At 56.0% G+C, this 19,092-nt stretch overlaps 1 protein-coding gene across 1 annotated transcript in view; it reads right to left on the bottom strand.

Annotated features, from left to right (window-relative positions):
• Positions 1 to 19,092, bottom strand: part of COL22A1 (collagen type XXII alpha 1 chain) — a gene marked incomplete at its 5' end in the record, with an annotated part of 143,579 nt that overhangs the window by 27,180 nt on the left and 97,307 nt on the right. Inside the window, 6 exons of the mRNA XM_084229743.1 lie at positions 327 to 380; positions 2,247 to 2,300; positions 11,246 to 11,299; positions 11,683 to 11,796; positions 14,999 to 15,046; positions 18,154 to 18,198. Of these exons, the coding sequence (XP_084085869.1) occupies positions 327 to 380; positions 2,247 to 2,300; positions 11,246 to 11,299; positions 11,683 to 11,796; positions 14,999 to 15,046; positions 18,154 to 18,198 (369 nt within the window). The remainder of the gene's footprint in view (positions 1 to 326; positions 381 to 2,246; positions 2,301 to 11,245; positions 11,300 to 11,682; positions 11,797 to 14,998; positions 15,047 to 18,153; positions 18,199 to 19,092) is intronic.

The following is a 19,092-nucleotide window of genomic DNA, read 5'->3' as shown; positions in this document are numbered from 1 at the left end:
TGTCCCCAAGGCTCTTGGGTGGACATGTGGCCACCACCACAGTGAGTGTTATCCCGGACGTCCCACCCACCCATCTGGGTGACATAATAATAAAGCGCCTGCCCACCCTTGCCAGCACCCCCAGCCCAGCAGCACTGCAACCACGCTGCCCAGCATGTCCACTCAAGCCCCTCCTCTGCACGTGCCCTCGAGGCCTCTGGGACACGCCCAGGTGCCAGCTGTTCCCTTAAGACAAGAGGTAACCCCTCTGGCACCCTCTCCAGGAGCACGGAAGTGTGTTCAAATGCCAAGGCCAAAAGAGAAGGGAATTAAAAATCATTTCTTACCGGTGGCCCCGGGTTCCCTGGGGGCCCCATGAAACCAGGAACTCCAGGATGACCCTAAGAAAAAAAGAGGCAATTCAGAAAAACTCTACACTTTGGGAAACAATCAGATTTCAAGCAACAATCCAGAACCTACCTCCAGGTGACAATTTTGGGTAAACACTGACGGCAAAAAGACCTCTTTTTCATGTAGCACCAGTGGGTGATTCGGTACCTCGAGAAAGTATCTGACAATATTTACAAAAACACGTCTATCCAAAAAGAGGAGGCTTCCAGAAGGCCATGGAGGAAGGAGGTGGGACGGGAGGTGTGGGTGAGTGAGGAGCCGCCACAGCTGGGGGCAGCCGGGGCCGGCTGACAGGCGGTGGACGTTCTCCCGCTATAGCCTCATCTTTGTTTGATGCGCCCCATAATTAACAGTTTGATACATCGCATGTGCCCGGCGCTGGGCTAGCTGGGGCACGGCAGCTGCCGGGACACATCTGGCTCTTCTGAGACCCTCCCCACGGAGGAGGAGCCGTGCACACCCAGAGCCAGACACCCCGTTCCAGAGCGCAGGGCTCTGCCCCTGACACTCAGCGGAGCAAACCAATGTGACGACACCAATCCAAAGACCCCTAAAGAAAGGGTCCCCTGCCTCCAGCGCCACCTCCCGCCCCGGGACACAGTAACAAGCAGCGCAGAGCTGCCTTGACAGCTCCTACTCCTGAGAGTCGTGCAAGCAGTTGCTTTCCAGATGCAGATGGAATTTTTTTGTTCCCCTTTTTTTTTAGTTAATATATCTTAATTTATATAATTCTTACATCATTTTTCATTTTTGCACAATGTATGCAGGTTCATTTCGGTTATATTCCCGTACAATTCCCACCCCCTTATTTTGACCCTAATCCCTCCTCACCTTCCCTCCCACCCCACCCCGTAGTGTGTCTCTGGTCTACAGTGACTTGTTGATTTTGATTTTTTCTTTCTTATACTTATTCTTTTTCCTGGTCCCTTATGCAGGTTTTCTAGATTCCTGCTATGAGTGAGACCCTCCGGTATTTTTCTTTTTCTTTCTGGCTTATTTCGCTGAGCATGATCCCTTCCAGCGCAATCCATGTTGCTGCAAACTACATGAGTTTGTCTTTTTGATGGCTGAGTAATATTCCACGGTGTATATGGACCACCTCTTCCTGACCCAGTCATCTAGATGGGATTTTTGCTGTGTGTGTCACGCGGCCCCTGAGAGTTCTCATCTCCCCACCTCTGAGCACCGCTCTCGCGCCTCCCCTCACAGGGCCAAGAGCCTGAGGCCAAGAGCCTGAGCCGAGCCCCCGTGTGCAGGCGGAACCTTGGCACCTGCTGTGCAGCCTGGCATGGAGGTGGCTCACCACGAGTACCGGCTGAGACTTGCAGAGGGTGGAGGCAGCGGGAGGCAGCGGGAGACGGGAAGGGAGGTCAGCGGGGAAGAGGGCAGCGCCGGGGCAGAAGCGCAGGGGCCAGCCTGGGGGGCATAGCGGAGCCAAGCGCGGAGCCGGCTGGCAGACGGGAGGGAGCGGCCAGACCCACAGAAAGGGCCGGGCTGCCGTGATGCCACGGGAGAGAGGGCCCAGCGGGGTTGGGCGGCCACTGAGCCGGCAAGGGGCCCAGCGCAGTGAGAGCCAGACAGTGCGGCCTGGGGATGCGGGGGGAGGGAGGGAAGTAGCAAAAGAGATGTTTGTTTGTTTTCCAGAGAAAGGAAAGGAAAGGAAAACAAGCTCTCAGAGGCAGGGAACTGTGACCAAGAAGCGGAGGATTCGAGGTGGAAATCCTGAACACGAGCGCTTCAGAGAGCTGCACGCAGGCAGAGGCGCGTCGAGGAAGGACGTCGGACGTGGGGGACGAAAGGTCGCTTAGAGAAGCGGGGCGTCCTCGGGGTGAGCAGCCACCAGGGGTGGGTCTTACCTGAGCCCCTTTCTGCCCCGGCTCGCCATCCGCGCCCTGCTCTCCTTTGCTTCCCTTGGGAGAAAAAAAAGAAAAATTTGCTCGCGCTCCATTGCAGAAGAAATCAGGCCCCACGCCTGCATTCGCCCAGGCGTGCGCTGCTCATTGGTTCGCTCCCCTTCCTCACTCTCGCCCAGTCCGGGTGAGCCCGGCGCAGGGTCGGCAGACACAGAGAGAGGGATCTGGCTGAGGGGTTCCAGCTGGAGAGGTTTAGAGGGGGCCGGGGAACTAGGTGGGGAGCGGAGAGCGGTGCGGGGAGACAGGCAGAGTGCACCTCACAAAGCCCCGGCACGCCAGCCTCTGCAGCTGGGATGGGTTGTGGGTGATGGAAACCACCAGAAGCCTGTCTGGCTGCCCTCGTTGCAGAGCTGCTCCTGCAGCCCCAGGGTGACGAGGGTCCGAGGAGGCAGGACACACGCAGGGGGTGTTAGGAAGGGGCCGGGGTGAAGAGGCCGAAAGAATCCCTGAGTGAGGAACGCGGCCCAGAGCTAAGGGCCATTGCTGAGAGGAGAAAACAGGTGCAGAGGGGAAGGGCGCTTGTTCCCACAGCTCCGCATGTGATGGTCCTGCTGTCCGTCCGCACCGAGAAACATCAAGGAGAGACGTGACGCGGCGCAGCACAGGGCTCCTGACACGCAGGGCCGCTGCCCGAGAAGTCAATGGTTTCCTCTCCTTCCCGTCCTCCGTCTGAGCTCAGGGAGCCTTCAGCCCTCGTCTCACAATGGAAATGTCAGCAGCCAGAGGAGCGCCACAGTTGTCCTTGTCTCCCTCTCAGCTGCAGCCGGGATCAAAGCAAACACAGCCGCCCCCAGCCGGATGCACTTCCTTCCCGAGAGGACTGACATTTCCAGAGCCCCACGCTGCCAGCACCGGGCAGGCCCTTCCACGTGAGCGCCTGTCCCATGTATTTTTTTGTGTTCTCAACTGATGCTGCACACATGCGTGCACACATGCACACACACACACACACACACACGTAAAAATTCTTAAGACCAGAGAGGTGAAGCTGATCACCTGAGCTCACACAGCTAGGAAAAAGCAAGATTTGGAACAGAACTCAGATGGCTCTGCATGCAAACTGCCCCTCCCTACCCAGGTTACACTCCCAGCTCTTTTCCTGGGCACGACGCCCCTCCCACTGGTTTCACGGTGTCGCCAGCACTGCCCTTACAGTCCAGGAATCTGACCATGCTCTGGGACCGTCCGAAGCACCTGGGGTCGCAGCAATCCACAAACCAGTTAGCCAAACCCCCGCCCACCTGGAGTTTATATTCCAGAGAGACTGCTAGTCCCTCACTAGCTCAGATGGTGTATACTGGGGAGCCATTATAAGGGCTTCATTAAAAATAAGGGAAGGGGACTTCCTGGTGGCACAAGGGGTTAAGCACCGCACTATGAAGCAATCCGCAGCCTCTGCAGCACGAGTTCGATCCCCTGGCGGCCAGAGAGAAACCCACATGGCGCAGCAGACCTCTCCTGTCTCGCCCGCTGCTCCTCTCAGCAGTGTGTTTCACTCGGGCTGTCTGTCCTGTTCCCCACTCTGTCTCTGGTGAATCCTCTCACACCTCTCCCCTGCATCTCTGGCCTGCACCCCAGTTCTTGTATACATAAATAAATCTTTTAAAAAAAAATTTTTTAATAAATAAAAGCAATGGAAGTTACTCTCTCCCCAACCCCTTCTCTTAGAATATTTACTTGGGAAAACTTGTGCTTGTGAATTCTCTGTCTGTCTGAAATGTAGGTGAATCCTTTTAAAAGCTAAGGAAAGCCCTTTGCGAGCTCTAGGACTAGGGTGTCTTTCTGAGAGATCTGGGGAGCATCTCTGGAATGTAATCATCAGTGAGGACAGCACCCCATCTCCAGTGGGAAAGTGGGAGACTGACCTACTGCAGCGCCTGGTTCCAAGTCACAATCCCTCCCCCATCACAAAGGGGTGAGCCCCCCGCTGGTCCCTGGACACCGGGGGCCACCGCCATCACCCGGTGCTCAGAATGAGTGTGTGTGACGGACGGCGCCATCAAGGCCCCTCACCTGAGCTCTCTTGACCTTGAGGACCTGTGTGCAGTGGACCACGGCTGCTGGGCCACAGGAGAGGGTGAGCCTGCAGCCTGAGCAGAAGGCCCGTGGTGCACAGCACATGGTTTGATGCTTGTTTGACATCACAAGGGCCCTCTTCTTGTTCTACCTTTGTCGGGAGGCTTTCTGGTTGGGAGGAGATGTTATTTCATCTGTGGTGGCCTTTCCTCCTCAGCGCTGTCAGTGCCAAGCGCGCACTGGCATGATTAGAGGACATGTTCAGATCAGAGGGTTCTCGAAGGACATTGGCCTTTGTGAATCCACCACGTGGGCAGTTCTCTGGGGGGCTTTATAAACTGTTGTGGGCAGGGCTGAAACGTCCTCAAATGAATGAATTTCTGCTACTCTCAGCTAAGCCTTGTCCCTGAAATTCCGCGTGCTGATTCTCCACCTAGAAAACCTTCCTGGGGTGCTGGCGAGTCTCTGCCTAACCTTCCCTGGGGCTGGCCGCCCCAATAGTGAGACTGGCTTTTCTCAACCTGCCCAGAACAGGTCTGTTCCAAGGAGTGTCCTCTTGATATGAACTCAAGGTCAGTGGCCACCCCGTGCACCCGAGGACACCCATGACCATCACGTACAGAACGCAGACTACTTAAGGGCAGTGAGGAGCCTGGGGGCTTCCTGCCATTTGCCCCTTTTTCCTGCACTCACTGGCCCCCTGCTGACCTAGCAGCATGCTTGCTGGGGGGTCCTCACGCAGGGACAGGTTTAGCAGTGGACATATCCTCTCTCTCTGGGAATCTCACCTTGACTTTTAGAATAAAGATGAGGTCAGCCCAGGCAGAATCTTGTTTGTCCTATGAAGTGTCCCCAGCCCTTGACATCCCAGGTCCTTAAACACAGGATAAATATCCAGGTCCCCCCAATTATTTTTTGAATTTACGACATGTAGATCCCCTATACACATGCTATTAAATCGATTCTTTCTGATGTTCTTGATTATTCACCTGAGAAGCCGCCAGAGGGTGAGAGACCCCCCTCCGCCTCAACCCTTCCAATGCGACTAAAGCGCGACCCCCTCAATAGCCTTCACAGGCATCCCTTGCCCCCCTGGCGTGCTGTCCCTGAAAGTCGTTTGCTCGCCTGAGGTCTGTTACTCCTCACACAGAGCCGCGATGGGCAGCCACGCGCCGTTCACGAGGCCATGTGTCTTACGGGGGGGCCCGTGCCTGCTCTCTGTGAACGTCTCCTCGTCAATCCTCAACTGTTTCTGAGGCTCAGAGAAGTCAACTAAAACTGCCCAAGTCCCACAATTAGTAAGTAAAACGAGCCTGGCTAGTAAGAGACAGAGGTGAACTGCGGGACCACTGATGTCCAAAGCCTCCCCTCGCCCACAGCTCTCGATGCCTCCAGCCCAGCCTGACTCTTGTAAGAATCTTTCTTCTCCGCACAGCAGCAGGCGCTGGAAGGCACAGCCCATGTCCGACCTATCTCTGTGCCTGCAGACTTGGAAGGAACTCTTTAAGGGGCTGCTCGGTGAGAACCTTTCAGATTTGAGGCATCTTTGGGAAATTAGAGGCTTGTGCTCATGCAGCGAACATGGGCTACATGTTCTGGGTCCCTTCTGGACAGGATGGGGCCCAAGACCTCTGCTGGAAGTGCCAATGGCTCCCCAGAATTGCCCAGAACTGCCCAGTGGGGATTTCTGCTCATTGAGTGTTTTCATTCCCTCCGGCTCCCATTATGGTTGGGGGACATGCAGCTGAGGAGGAAACCAAGTGCTTTTTATGGAGGGTAGACGAGTGGCATCATAGCATCACAGCCTTTCCAATTCTGGGGAGACTTTGACTCTGACTCTGCAGAAAAATGTGTTTCCAGGGGGGACTTCTCTCTGGTTGCCAGCCTGCTCCTCTTTTCCTCCATGGGGACAGAAGTCATAACAGCAGCCACCTGTCCCTTAAAGTCATGTTTTATGAAGTCTAAAAGCTCTAGAATGGAACTCTGTAATTGCCAGTGGCATTAACCTTCCCAGGCACAGCTGCCAGACAGGGTAGCTGCAAATCTGCAAGATAAATCTTGGGGCAGCTGACTTCCCAGATGCTGGATCACAACTGCAAACAAGCAAACCAAACCCTCTTAGTGATGCACGGGGCCAGCAAACACCCAGGGCCTCTGGGCTTCAAGGGATGGGAACAATGGTCCCAAGAGCTCTGCCTCAGGTGACATTTTCAGTTTACAGATTCATCTTCACATCCGCAGGTCCCGCAGAGACCCTGCCTGAGAAGTGAAGCTCAACAGAGAGGAAATGAAATCGCCCTTCCACCTGCTTTCTGGGCAGTGGGAACAATGAAGAGCAGAGACTGGCTTGGGTTTGAAGTCATGAACCAAGGCAAGATATTTAACTCCTCTGCCACTCCTGTTCCAACAGTAAGAGGTGCTGAGGGGGAGCTATTCTAGGGACACCAGCCAAGGCAGTGGCCAGAGGGAGGCTGTGCCCACTAGGACCTGTGCTTAGTGCTGAGATAATGGCCTGTCACCTGTCGCGCCCCTCTGGGAGCTGACCTTGGTGCTGGGGCTCGTGGCACTGCCAGGATAGTCATGTATTGCTCCCCTTGGTGCTGGGGCTAATGGGAAGTTAATACTACAGTCACCACATCCCTTAACAAAGGGAGCACATTGAGAAGTGTCTCTTTAGGGGATTTTGTCTTTGTGCAAACATCATGAATTGTAATAACACAAACCGAGATGGTATAGCCCATTACATAGCTGGTTTCCATGAAAGGGCCTGTTGGGACTTCCATATTAAAGATGGTCTGTCATTGACTGAAATGTCATTAATCAACACAGGACTATAGTATAATAGGGCACCGATTAGTGGGGTCCTGGAGTTGGACTAGCAGGGATTCACCCTTGGCTATGCCGACTAATAGTGTAATACTATCACTCAATCTTGCTAAGCCTTGGTTTTGCCATCTGTATGGTGGGACAAAAGCTTTACCTCCTGGGGGCCTCCCCAGTGGTGCAGTGAGTTGAGTGCCATGCTGTGAAGCTGTCCACAGCCTCTGCAGCGCGGGTTCGATTCCTGGCCAGCCAGGGAGCAACCAACAGAGCACAGCAGTCCTCTCCTGCCTTGTCCGCTGCTCCCCTCAGCACTGTCTTCGGTCTATCTGCCTGTTCTGCTCCCTGCTCTCTCTCTGGTGAATTCTCTCATCCTCCCACATCTCTAGCCTGTACCCCAGTTCTTGTATAAATACATCTTTTGGGGGAAAAAAAGATCCCCAGTGGATCTTTATTTAAAAAAAAAAAAGCTTTACCTCCTAAGTCAATGCTTACCTATTCAGGGGATAATCCTTTACAGCAGGTAATCTGCCCTTGGCCCTTACAGAGGCTGGACCCCCAGCTCCGAAAACACCTCAAGCTCAACAAGACTCCCAAGGTCAAAGGTTAGAACACAGTCTTTAGGATGCAATAGATATTTTTGTTTTATTTCTGGAGGGGGTCATTCTTTCACTTCTCTGAATATGGTTAAGAACAAACCCTCCCTTGAAATGAATTATAAAGGAACAGAGGCAGAGCCATTATCCCAAGACACCAGCACTTAAAGCCAGAGTGGGAATGATCTAGGAATCAATCCCTACTTAGTGGGGGGAACCCCTTATCTGTCAAACTGATTTTATATTTGTTTCTCTGAATAAAATCCATTCCTCAACACAGACTAAGCCCAGCAGCCAGCAAGTTGACAACAAAGGTTACTTAAGGATCAGATGAAATTACCAGCCTGTATTGCCCTCCAGGGGAGGGGTGTCGTGGATGGAGCTGATGACGCCAGGAAGGAAGGATAATGCACAGCCAATAGCACAACGTTACACTTTGCTGGTGTCTCTCATCCCAACACCGCCCGAGGCCAAGTGTTGTGTTCCCTCCATGCTGAGGCCTGCTGTCTGTGATTCCTGAAGCAAGAGTCTTGGTTATGGAAACACCCTGTAGGACTCAATAAGGTCCGTGGACAGAAAACGCTAAGTGTCTTAAAGTGCCAACCAGCCGCTGGACAACTGGGGGGTTGCCAGCCTGGTATCCCACAGGTACAGTGTTGATGCTTGCTTGCTGACTTTTAAATAATAATAATCATACCCTGAACCCCATTTTTCCAGGGATGGATGACCCGAGGATAGGGCAAGTAAGTGTCACTTTAGGTGGAAATGTAAAGGGCTCCAGAAACCTCCGTATCCAAGATAAATTATATCCCAGCGCCATAGTTTCAGAAGTCAAAACCAATGCAAAATTACCCAAAATATCAATATATAAATAAGCACAGGGCTGGGATTAGGAGCAGGGAGGCAAGTGGGTAGACTTGGGGTTAGGTTCTGGGGCCCCCCTCCTTCCCTGCTCAAGCAGACAGGGGAGCAAATGCACCTGCATAGACCTGAAGTCTGGAAACAGTGATGCAAGTTTTACTCCTTCCAGGAAAACCAGCTTCCCAACCCCCAATGACCAGGGAGCCGGATACATAAGATGAAACAATGAGCACCCAGCCTTTGCATCCTGCAGCTCATTCTTTCAGGAGGAAGAGCTTAAACCCCAGCATCACCTTCCTGTGCACATGGAGACCCCAGCATCGCTTTAGTTCAAAACAACTTAGAACCAGAAGCACCCCGGGTCAGGAATAAATATATTTTTAAAGTCAAGAGTTCACTATGTCTACCTACAAGCTAAATTCAAACTTGTGAAGGTTGGGACAGTCTCACAGAGCAAAATCTTCCCGAGTCCTTCCCAGATTTGAATCCTCTCTTTGATGATCTAATAAACTTTGTTGATCAGTGAGAATTTTAGTCCTTGTCTCTATTTAAAATTTTGTGACTTGAAAAAATATAGATTTAATTAACTTTAAAAATATTAGCCTTTTTACCTTGGTTACTGAGGCTTTTGGTTCTCTCCCCCACCCCCAGCCCGCAACCCTGACGTGCCCCAGGCTGTGAGCACAGAAGCTGGAAGAACACAGGAGGTAGTGCTGGCAGAGCTCACACGCACCGTTTGTCACGGTCCTCAGCCTGTAAAGTCCCCACTCTTATTCTCCAGCTCACTGGCGTTAAAAAGGAGAGGGGAATAGGCCCCAAATTGAGTCGTTCATGCTGGGCCCCCCCAAGTGCAATCCTAACCCAGTCAATCCACGAGTTTCCTGGCTGGCACCAGTGAGGCTGACCACGCGGTGAATCCTCTGCCACCCCCGACAGGTGCTTTGCCTGAGTAATCTTTTTCTTTTGCTAAAACCCTTGTCCTCTCTCTCTGAGACCATAAACCCTCTCACCCTGGCAGAGCCAAGCCTACCTGCCGAAGGGGAGGCTGCTTGGGTCACGACAAGTTCAATTAAGCCAACTTGACCTTTACGTTTATCTGGATGGATTTTGGTTTTTAACACCAGAGGGGGCAGTAAGGCCCAAGGTAAGGACTTGGCCTGAGGTCAGAGCGGAGCAGGATTCCTGCCCTGGGGTCTGGCTCCTGGCTCTTTCCTATGGAAATCTTGCCCTGTGCCTCCGGAAGGGCACAGCTCTGCACCTGGCCAGGCCACAGGCGTAGACGCAGTGACCTGCATGAGCGTCAGCACAGGCGAAGTGCCGGATGCAGGGGCACAGACAACACAAGGGAGCCGGTGATGTCACCCGGGTACACCACTGTTGGGGGTCAATGAGGCAGGAGAGGGGTTCCCGTGAGCCTCGGGAAACTCCATGGCACTCAGCTGGGGCCAACCACGGCACTGTACAGTAGAAAGCAGCATTTTGCCCACTGGAGCACTGAGGTCAGGTCACCTACCCACCCTCTGCTAGTGACTGTCCCTGTCTCTAGGAAGGAACCTGTCCCCAAAACACACTGAAGATGAAATAAAGTTTTCACCGCAAAGAAACCTTCTAGGCTAATGACATGGAAGCCAGCAAGACGCGCTCACAGACCCAGATCGCAGGGTGGAGAGACGGGGCGCCCGTGGGAAGAGGAGCAGGGAAGGCCCCAGCCCTTGCATGGCTCTGAGTTCAAGCAGCAACAATAGTCTCCCCCTGCTCCTCTGGGAGCAGCACGCGGACCCCATCCCTGAGGGTCCTGCCCTTAGACTCAGCTGCATAGCTGTTGTCCGCTCTTACTCAACACCTGCAGGATTAGGATCTCCGTGATTTGTTTCTCAGAGAGCTCCAGAACCCAGATTCTGGTAACAGAAGTGGAATAAGGTTGGGGGTGTGGTCAGTGCTCTCCACCCACCCCAGCCCTCACCCCCAGACTTAGCAGTCTCTCCTTAGAGCAAAATACTCTCACTCCCAAGAGCCACAGCCCATGTACCTGCTCTGATGTCCAGACCCACCTGCCGGCTCCGGGACTGGCTCCTTGGCTGTGAAACCACTGAGCCATCCCGCTGGTCTCAGAGGGCGCGTCACCATTAGGGTGAGAGGTAAAATACGCACTTGCCTCTGCATAGCGCTCTCTAGAAAGATGTCTTAATTGAATGCTAGACTGCTAGACTGTTTTGGCGCTCAGCTTCACAAGTCTCTGAAGTTTTCTTTCATTCTTGTCATCAGTGCATGAAAATGGAGGCCCAGAAAGAGCAGGGATTTGACCTAAAGCTGCTCAGGGCTGGGACTCGATCTTGGAGCTGCCTGAGCCCAAAGTTCACGTCTCCACCTGGAAGAGCCGCACATGCAGCCTGTGGCTCCTTCCGCATCCCAGCCACGCATGCGCTTGTAGACGAGCAGCCTGACACTCGGCAAGTGGACGTGACCTTGAGCAAGGTCACGAGATAGTCAGACCCATGGTTAGACCCTAAATGTTGGGGTTTGACTTTACAGCCCTGATTCCTTCGCCCTGGAATCACTCTCCCTCACACTCAGATCAACCAGAGAGACGCAGCGCCCGGTGGACGCGAGGCTGAGGGGCACAGAGGGTGTTGACGAAGGCTCACTGACCTGAGGTCCAGCTACCCCTGGGGGCCCCGGGAGGCCTCTGGGCCCAGCATCTCCCTGCAGCAGGGACAGAAGAAAGGAAAACACAAGATGAGTGACTGGAGCCCATACCCAGGCGCCAGCAAGCCCTGAGCACACCCATCATTTCACTGCCACCCCGCGGGTCTCCCACTCCCACCCTACCCCCGGTGTCTGAGCAAAGTGTGGGGGCTGGTGGTGGCCTTAGGGGGTGCGGCTGTGCATTCATGGGCTACCCCGTGACTTACGTGGGTGAGGGTCCGTCGGTGTGGCAGCCAGGCCCCGATGACCCAGCCCCGATGACCCGGCCCCCAGGCACGTCCTTGAGGAGGCCACTCACACTTGCCCAGAGAGGCCGTGTTGGTTGCATTCATTGCATCACATTTCACTGCTATGGAAAAGCCTAGATCTTTTCTCCTTACCTTTTTCCCTTCTGGGCCTTCTCTCCCTGGCTTTCCCTGAAGACCTTTGTCCCCTTTAAAGCCTGGCATCCCAGGGAGGCCTGGGGGCCCAGGCGGGCAGTCGTGGCACATGTCCTGGAAGAGACCAAATGACAGCACAGCTACCGCGAAGCACCAGCGCCCCCGGGCAGCAGATGACGGCAACAAACAGGCGGGCTGAGCCACAAGCTGACCCTTGGCGTCAAACGTTGCCTTTCTCGCTCTCTTAACCTTAAATTAGCTTTCCTTGCTGGCAGATCTGGGTCATGACATCATCTCTCCCTCCTGGGTCCGGCCAGACGGCTGGGAATACGGCCCGAGACCAGGTGGTTACAAGTAAACGCCCTGCTACCTGGGAGCGGCTGCCACAAACACTCTCAGGTGAGGCTCAAATCCACGCGACCTTCATAAGGCGCAGACATGTAGATAGGACCCAAGGCATAAGCAACAAAAGAAAAAAGTGGATAAATAGAATTTGAACAAAATTTTAAACTTTTGCTTCAAAGCTGCAAAGGGCGCTGGTGAACATGAACACTCGCACGATGAGAGGCAGCTGCGTTTGCAGGGCCTGCGGCGGGGCCCTGTGTCTCTCGCCCGATTCCGCTCCCAGCAAGCGCGTGGCGCAGGGCGATGCGCGCACACGGAAAACAGTGCGCCGTTGTCAAGGACAGGGCTCGGGGAGGGTGGAGAGGGTCTGCTAGTGGATACAGGACTTTGTTTCTTGGGTGGTAGGAACGATCTAGAACTAGACACTGGGATCGATGCAATGGAAACCTTGCATAAAAACTGCAATGTACACTCCTGAGAGGCAAGTAAATTCGTAAATGAAAACAAGAGGAGCAGACTTAATGCAAAGGTTTAGTGTTGCTAGAGGTAGCAAGCTCTGTCCCGAAGCCTAGAGGCAAAACAAAGCTGGGAGCCGAGTCCCCGTCGTGTGGGCTTGCCCCAGCGGGTTCTGAACAAAGAGGCAGAACAGGCACAGCAGCAGGTGCCACCCTCGGGACTCCCCGGGCTGTGGCTGGGTTCTTCTTTGCCCAGAGCAGGTGGTAAGTTCTGCCAACCCCACTTCTCTGAGGTGGATCCAAGTTCTCTCAAGCCCAAGGAGGTTGTTTTCTGACTTGCCTGTGTCATCCCCATGTCCTGCAGCCTGGAGCACGGAAGGTACCAAGACTCGCAGGCCAAGCACTCTCTGGCCCACGCCAGCCCCTGCGTGCTCATCTGGCCAGAACTCCCTCTCTCCCTGGGGCACCACCGAGGAGCCCCTAGGCGAGACAAGGCCCAGGGCATGCGGCTCTGATGGATTCGCTGCACTGGAGTGGCCGCGAAGTGCTTGGAGGGACACCCCCTCACATCCCTGCGTTGGCGCCCCGGCTGGCATCCCTTTGGGTCTCTAGCTCAGAGCGGAAGGGGCTTCTGCACAAAAGCAGCTGAATAACCACCCACTTTCACTTGCTTTGTTCTTACTGAGTCCTTACAGACCCTCTAGACGCCGCCTCCTTGGAGATCTCGTCCTGCTGCCTCAAGCTGGGGCGGATTCTATCCCAGGTGCCCGCTGAGCAAGCATTTGTCTTGCTGTGGACTCGGTCTGAACCCCACCCCCACCCTGGCCCCAGGGCAGCGGGGCAGCGTGTGCTCCAGAAGCCGGAGGGCGCCACTCTGTCTCTGCGCACCCTGCCCAGCGGTGCCTCTGTGGGTGGCTTGAGAAGTGCTGAGCTTTGGTTTTGGAGGTGGGCACTGCCAGATGCCGGGGCACATGAAGCAAGGGTGAAGGAGATGAGCTGAGGGTGCTATTTGCAGCTGCCAGTTTTCATCTGGGAGGGCTGCACCCAGCTCCCGCCTGTCTCAGAGTGCCTTAAAAGGAGACGCGTCCACGAGCACCGGCCCGCGCGGAGATGGACGGACACGTGGGCGTGGGCAGTGGGCAGCAGGGATTCTGGCCGTGGTGTCTGCTTGGAGGGCACACTGGTGGCAGCGGCAGTTAAGAGATAGTGATTTGACTACGTAGCTCAATGCTGCAGCCATGAAGCCTGATAACCTCGCAGCCTCGCTTCTGCTGCCTCTGGGGTGGAGGTCGGGACGCCTTGAGCTGACGTCCTGGGAGGTGGAACGGGGACAGGGTCGGATGCAAACCCAGCTCTGCCCGAGTGACGGAATGGTGACAAACGACCCAGGCTAACAGAAGCCTGTAACGGGCAGGGGCTGAATCAATAGATAATGATTAGTCGTCAGGCCCTGGGCCATGGAGAAAACTCTCTCGTCAATAAAAATCAGGAAAGACTGTTCTATTACTATTCATTTTTAATAGAATGTATAATTAGCCAGCAAGGCGCCTTGTAGGTGGCGAGATGAAACACCCCAGGCTGCTGTGGTTTTCTCCTCCCGTCTCCTCTCGTGCTGTCAGGAGTGAACTGGGCACTCTCTGGCGTCACCCAGGGGCTCTCTCTTGCGCAGGAAGTGAGGAAGGGCTGATCACACAGACCCAGTGTCAAGCTTCACCCAAACTAAGACGAGGCTGGGAGGAGCGGCAGCAGAGGGGCCTCCCCAGAGGGTGGCGTGGCTCCGTCTGAGCTGTAAGTCTCACCCCACCTCTGCCTTGCTGTCCCCAGGCCTTTGCCAGTTAGGACCCGAGGTCCTTGGCCAAGTGCCTGGCCATCAGCGTGCCCTGCCCCATCTTGGCAGAAAGAACATCCTCGCCGCTCACGGAGAGTAGACGGAGCCCTGCACTCGCACCCACACTAAAGGCCCAGCAGCCCACACCTGCCGCCCCACTCGGCCAGGCCCTCTCTCCAGAACGCGAGGCTGACCGTCGTGGGCTTACAAGTCTGTCTCTGGAGTCAGCGAGCAGCAGATTCTAGTCTCGGAAAGTCCCTGACCCTTACAGTGCCAGGCTTCTCGGGCACGAAACAGGAACATGAAGCGTGCAGCCCTCAAGGAATAATTGTGAGCAGCGAGCACGAGATGCACACCCAGGGCCAGCACAGCACTGCCCGGGAGAACGGGGCCCTCCTCGTGCACTGTCCCGGGCGGCCGGCAGGCACGCGTGGCCGTCACACATTTGGGATGTGGCTAGTGTGGACAGGACCCGTATTTGAATTGAACCTCATTTAATTAACTTAGATGTGAGCTGACAGGTAGCCAGCAACCCTCTTATTGGGCTGGATTAGCACGCTGTGGGCACACCGGCAGATCTCACCCAGTGTTCCTGGAATGCAGTCACACAGGTGCTCAAGCTCAAAAATGCAATCTCTCGCCCCATCTCCAGCTCCAAAGCGCATGCACAGTGACGTCATGCTTTTACCTTCACCAAGAGCTTTATGTCCTCTGGAGACAGCAGCGGAGAGACGCCCTGTCAAAGTAAAAATAAATGAATACACACATGCACACATGCACACACACGTGCACACATGCATCCCAAGCATCTGCGGGTGGTGCGGGTCTTTGAAGCACAAGATTTAACTCAGATCGGTGCTTCAGACAGTCCCTCGACCTCCCGAAGCTGGAGCCACAGAAGTCGTTCAACCCTCTGACTATCGCAAGTGGAGAAAATCAAGAGGTCCTGGGGTTGGAAAGACTTGGATTTGGGGGTGCGAGGAAGCAACCAGCCCTGAAGAGAGTTGGTTTGTGCTGCGGACGCTAAGCCCAAAGCTGAGTGGCCTGAGCGAGCCTCCGGGGAAGGCAACCTCTGCAATACTCATTTATCAAAACATTAAAAGGGGAAAGAGGCTTTATTTTGAAGATTGTTTCTCCGCGGGGAGTTAAGAGCAGAGGGTTCACATTGTCCACATCGGGACATTTTTATGCACTGGGACCTTGTCCCGCTGTGGGTCAAGTTCTCTGTGTAGTGAGCGTTTAGGCCACGCGGCCAGAGGTGGCTGCGAAGGGAGAGAACAAGGAGTGAGTTTTTCGTGCAGGTGCACGCGACCTTGGGGACACCTCACGGCTGCAGCTCTCGCAAGCCAGGGCTCGAGAAGACAGGCACGGGGCCTGCCTGGGGTGGTGTCTGCTGACGGGGGCCATGGCGCATGAATGAGCCTCTGAGCCCCCGGCCACACGTGCTGGGTCACTTCCAAGTCTGCAGGGCTAAGAGCGCTAACGGCCAGAAGCCCCGCAGCTGGGGGAGACGGTGTGTGCCCAGAGTCCCCTTCACTCCAACCTGCCCTTCACCAGCTGCCAGAACACAGGCCTGAAACGCCAGCTGGGCACAGCCAGTGCCCGCGGTGGGGGTGAGAGCGGCCCCTGGGGTCGAGATGGGGAGGCCGTGGCTCCTCCCTCCAGGACACCTTGCACCCCCCACCCCCACCCCGGCTCATCCTCCCTCCCACCACGTGGGTCTCACCTGAGAGTCAATCATTGGCCCAAGAATCCCCCGCCCCCCCCGCCCCAGAGCCTCTGCTTCTAGGGAAGACAGTTCTGGACAGAGCGATTCTCGGCACAAGTCCCACGAACACAGCACCGAGGGCCCCGTTCTCCACCCACGGAGGCTGGGGGGCGAGGGCCGGGCAGGCAAGGGTTAGCCAGCAGCCTGGGCATCCTACCCATTCCAGAGAGGTGCGCTCCTTCCGGCTCCCGAGGGTAACCTCTGAGCTTTGGGGTGCCCTTCCTGAGAAGGTGTCTTTGTTTACCTAGCGTCTTGGCCAAGTTAGGCAGCTGACGCTGAGGCTGTGATTTAGGGTGGGGTCCTTGGGTCAGTGTGACCTCTGGAGGGACCAGCAACTGCGTCACTAAGGCCATCAACCCAGGGGTCCCACGACTATGGGACCCCCGTAAAATCTCTGGACACCAAGGTTTGGGTGAGAGTCCCTCGCTGGCAAGGCCGAGCATCCCCGAGAACACTCATCACCCCACGACGAAGCCCGGAGGCTGCTGGGGCAGGCTCCCAGGAGACGCTGAGGCTCAGCTCTCAGGGACGCTGCCGAGCCTCAGTCTCCCGTGCTGCTCTCGGCGCGCGTCTCCGCGCGGTCATAACCATGACTGTGAGAGTCACAGCTTTCCTGAATTCTGGGAGTCCTTCTAGGGAGTCTCTGAACTTGGGGATGGCCTTGGGGACTCCTGAACGAGGCCTAGCTGACTGGGAGGGTTGGACAGAGACCCGCGCGACTGCTGGGCTGTGAGCACAGGGGGCTCTTTCCAGCAAATTTAAAAGTCATCAAGCACAAACCCCTGTCCTCCCTCTCTGATTCTGCCGCCCCCGCCCCGTGCCCTCTGGGTGACGCGCAGTTGTCCACACTGGCAGCTGGACTCTGCTGACTTGGTTCTCTTTGCAGCAAGGTGTCCACCCCTTGGCTTGGCGGAGGTCACCCAAACCCTGTTTAGCTCTGGCTGCACCTTCTTCTTCCACCCGATTCAGCAGGGCCTGGCCCTTGGGCGTGAAGTGGACTCTATGAGGAGCAAGGGTGAGCGAGGAAGTCCTCTCTAGCTGCCAGCACGACCTTTCCTCATCCCATTGGAAAAGTTTCCAAACAGGCAAGAACCCCGCGCTGGTCTCTGCTGCGTCCAGCAGTCTGGATGAGGGAGAGCAGAGCTTGAGCCCACAGCAGGCTCCGGGCGGGGTTCCTAGCTTACAGGCCCCGCCCACAGAGGAGCAGGTGGCTTGCAGATCCACCCTGAGATGAAGTGTCTGCCCAGGTGGGCACATGGTTCCTGGAGCCAGACTTCGGTCTCCGTCCTGAGACCTGAGGCTCCCCAGCCTTCCATCCCAGGGGTGTCCTCCCCAGGACCCATCCTCCGATATCTGCACGCTCTCCCCGCTCTCCCAGACCTGCCTCACGGTTCCCTCTGTGAGCCCCCATGGCCTGGCCACCGACTCCGCTGGCCTCTGGCACTGGCCAACGAGCGGAGGCCGCCTGAAGGTCTAGGACCTGGGAGACTGGCCACACCCCAGGACCCCGCCCTTGGGACTGTCCATCCTGGCTCAGCCTTTCAGGGCTTCCCCTGCCCTCACTGAGAGAGGACAGAAGTTTCTGCTCCTAGAGGAGTGGGCATTGGGAGGGTTGGCATCCCTGAACAAAGGGGCAGGAAACGGCCAGTTAGAAATCTGCAATGCGTGAGGCCACTGCCCGCATGCAGAGTCCACTCTCGTGTGTCCTCTCCCTCCATGCCCGGGACGGGAGGCTGCACCCCAGAATGCGCTACAGGCTCACTGTCCTGCTGGGCCGATGAGCGGTGCCATTGGGAAACTAGGAGGGACGCAGCTCCCCCGCTCTGGACCACGCGCCCCGGCGCCCCGCCCGTGGGCTGCTTCTCTCCCACCGCCCTCGCTCCCACTTGACCTGAAACCTGGCAGCGTGGCTCCCCACCACGGTTGTCTCCGGCTTCACCGCGCCTCGGATTAGGACCCCCACTCACAGATTTCTAAAAGTCCCTTTTCAAAGTCTCTTGAACTGTCTGAGTCACATTTTAATCTTGCCGGAGCCCTGGCTGCTGTTACTCGTCCAGAACAGTTAGCTGACATACTGGCTTGCCAGGAGGCCCTCTTTCTCCTGGGTTTCCTGGGACACCCTAAAGAAGAAAGAAAGGAAACATCAGCTGAGCTAAGCTTGCAGCCCCCATGCACCCCCCCATGTCTGCCCAGCGCAATGCGGCGGGAGAAACACCGCCTGACCTCGAAGACTCGCGCCGGGAACCTCCCGCTCTGGAAGGAGCATCCAGGGGTTCCAGAAGAGAACGCGTGGTGCGTTTAGAAGAGGAAGCCGCCGCCCTGGTCCTCCTGCCTGACTCACAACCACAACAATCCATCCAGTGTCTCGCGCACACACACGCAAACATGCACATACGTGCACACACACACAAGCACATACAACACAGCATATACACCCACACGCAAACACACACACACACACACACACACGCACATCATAACGTTCAGCATTCTTTCCCAAGCACAGGGGGAAGGGCCAGCCCCGCAGGAGGGAGCCTCCGTCACCGGGCGCAGAGCGTGACGTCGGCGCAGGCGGGGAGGGTGACGGTCACGGACACACGTCGGGGGAGAGGAACAGCGGGCGGCTGCAGGGACGTGTGGAACACAGGGAACCCGGACTAAGGCCAGGGGGAAGACAAAGCTTGCGAGCCACAGAGCTGAGGCAGGAGCAGGGGAGGAGCAGACGGGTGGAAACGGGTGGGAAGCGCACGGGGGCCTGCGGGCGGGTCGCGGGGCTGCGGTGGTGGGAGAACCCAGGGGCGACGCCGGGGGAGGCGCCAGATGCTGCCCTAAATGAACAGCGATGTAAGAAAACAAATACATAAATTTAAAAAGAAGGAACATGGTGTTGGAAGTGGGGCGGGACGTTAGGATATCTGGCGGCAGGGCCAGGGCCGAGGGGACAACTCTCCTCCCTGAACTAGAAGCCGGCAGAGAGGGAGGGCGGCCCTTTGTCCTCCCTTCCCCGGACAGGA

This window comes from Talpa europaea (genome assembly GCF_964194135.1).
Source record: "Talpa europaea genome assembly, chromosome: 3".
Lineage (NCBI taxonomy): Eukaryota > Metazoa > Chordata > Mammalia > Eulipotyphla > Talpidae > Talpa > Talpa europaea.
This window is presented reverse-complemented; position numbering and strand designations above follow the sequence as displayed.